The sequence below is a fragment of the Austrofundulus limnaeus genome, unplaced genomic scaffold (genome assembly GCF_001266775.1).
Source record: "Austrofundulus limnaeus strain Quisiro unplaced genomic scaffold, Austrofundulus_limnaeus-1.0 Scaffold399, whole genome shotgun sequence".
In the NCBI taxonomy this organism is placed as follows: Eukaryota; Metazoa; Chordata; class Actinopteri; order Cyprinodontiformes; family Rivulidae; genus Austrofundulus; species Austrofundulus limnaeus.
Window position 1 is genome coordinate 122,261 of NW_013952801.1, and position 1,712 is coordinate 123,972.

Consider the following 1,712-nt stretch of genomic DNA (forward strand, 5'->3'; position numbering starts at 1 on the left):
TTTGGGAAAATATCTCAAAGCAATCTAAAACCAGAAAGCATTAAATTGATGCAGTTCTGTCTTTAGAACCTGTGACCTGTCCATCAGGCTGCAGTGGTTCAGTCCACTGCTCACCTGAGGAAACAGAAATGATGCAGGAGGTCATGTGAGAATCAGAGAAGAGTTGAAATTCAGGAAGAGAAAAACATCACCAGACTGAGCAGAGAAATCGTGATTTCACAGCACATCAGATGCTGCAGAGCTCTGGCTGCTGTTCTCGTCTCTCTGACTCTGTCAATTAGTGATAATGGACCCCATCGGCTGAGAACAGACCACTCCTTCCCTCCCTCCCTCCCTCCTCTTCCCTCTCCTCCTTCACACAAACACACTTTCTCTTTACGTCCGTCTTTCTGCGTCTCGCTCAGTCATAATGGAGCCCGGCAGTCCGAAAAAGATCCAGTTTGCTGTGCCTCCGCTGCAGGGCCAGCTCGACCCACAGGCAGCCGAACATGTGAGTAAATCTGTGCTTTCAAAGAGTTTGTGATGTTTGGGACTGTGGGGGGGTCAGAGAGGTCCATGCATGTCAGAGCTGAATGAGGCGGGCTGGAATTTGCTGTGTGGGTGCAGAGCCTCCTGCAGGCAGGAATCACTGCCTGTGGCTGCTTGTTTTCTATTTGAAGAAAACTGGTTTTATCAAGGAATTCATTAGAATTAAATTCAGTTTGTTTAAATAACAAAACATAAGTTGTCTCACAGCAGAAACAAGTCCATTCAAACTGGTTTCTAAACCAAGTCCAACACAAAACATTCACTTTCATCATAAAATGACTGTTAGTCCAAGTTATTTAAAGGAGATTGTGTCAAACCTTCCCTTCATCACATTTATCACTCTGAGCAGCAGGTTGGTGACAGTGGAACAAAATAACTCCCTTTTAACAGGAAGAAACCTCCATCTGAACCAGAACCAGGCCTTACAGAGATGTTCAAATCAGCCTTAAAGCATGGAGGGTGGAGAAAAGAGGCACAAGTCTTTGTCCAGGCTAGGCTAACAGCTAGCCAAACAAGCAAGGGTTCATTGTTTTTTGTTTTTCAAGTTTATAATACAATTTTTTTAAAACAACCTTGTGAAAGAACATTTAATTAACTAATAATAAACCTCTTCACGTTTACGTTTCACTTTTTGTTCAGTTGTTTGTTATTGCTATGCTTAGACGTTAGCCTAGCCTGGATGAAGACTTTTGCACTCCTACATGTCTGTGCTCTATGACTGATGAGGTTCTGAGAACTATTTGACAGAACATGACTTCAGAAATGACCAGACTATCTCTTTAAGCCTAGCCTTCACGTTGGTTTGAGAACTGGAAGCTCCGCCCCTCAGTCTCTGGGAACCACGAGTAAACCTGCAGTCTGAACGAAACCTTTATCCCATAACTTCTGAATTTCATTTCTGCACTGAACAATCTGTTCTTCTGCTGTTTTTACAAATACTGTCCTTTTTTAATGATTCAAAAGAACATTGATAGATTACATGTTCTTTGGACAAACAGGAAGTGCCTGGTGGACAAACAGGAAGTGCCTGGTGGACAAACAGGAAGTGCCTAGTGGACAAACAGGAGCTGTGTCCAAAATGACAGGCCGGGTCCTCCGAAGGACCCAGACTACCCGGTCGAGGTGGGCCGGGCCCTTGGTAGACCGGGAAGACCAGAAAAAAAGAGGCAGTGAATTTGGACGGT

At 44.2% G+C, this 1,712-nt stretch overlaps 1 protein-coding gene across 1 annotated transcript in view; it reads left to right on the plus strand.

Moving 5' to 3' along the window:
• Positions 1 to 354: 354 nt before the first annotated feature.
• The window catches only part of LOC106528721 (protein phosphatase 1 regulatory subunit 1C), a gene marked incomplete at its 3' end in the record, with an annotated part of 8,544 nt that continues 7,186 nt past the window's right edge, over positions 355 to 1,712 (plus strand). Inside the window, 1 exon segment of the mRNA XM_014023957.1 lies at positions 355 to 490. Within this exon segment, the coding sequence (XP_013879411.1) occupies positions 410 to 490 (81 nt within the window).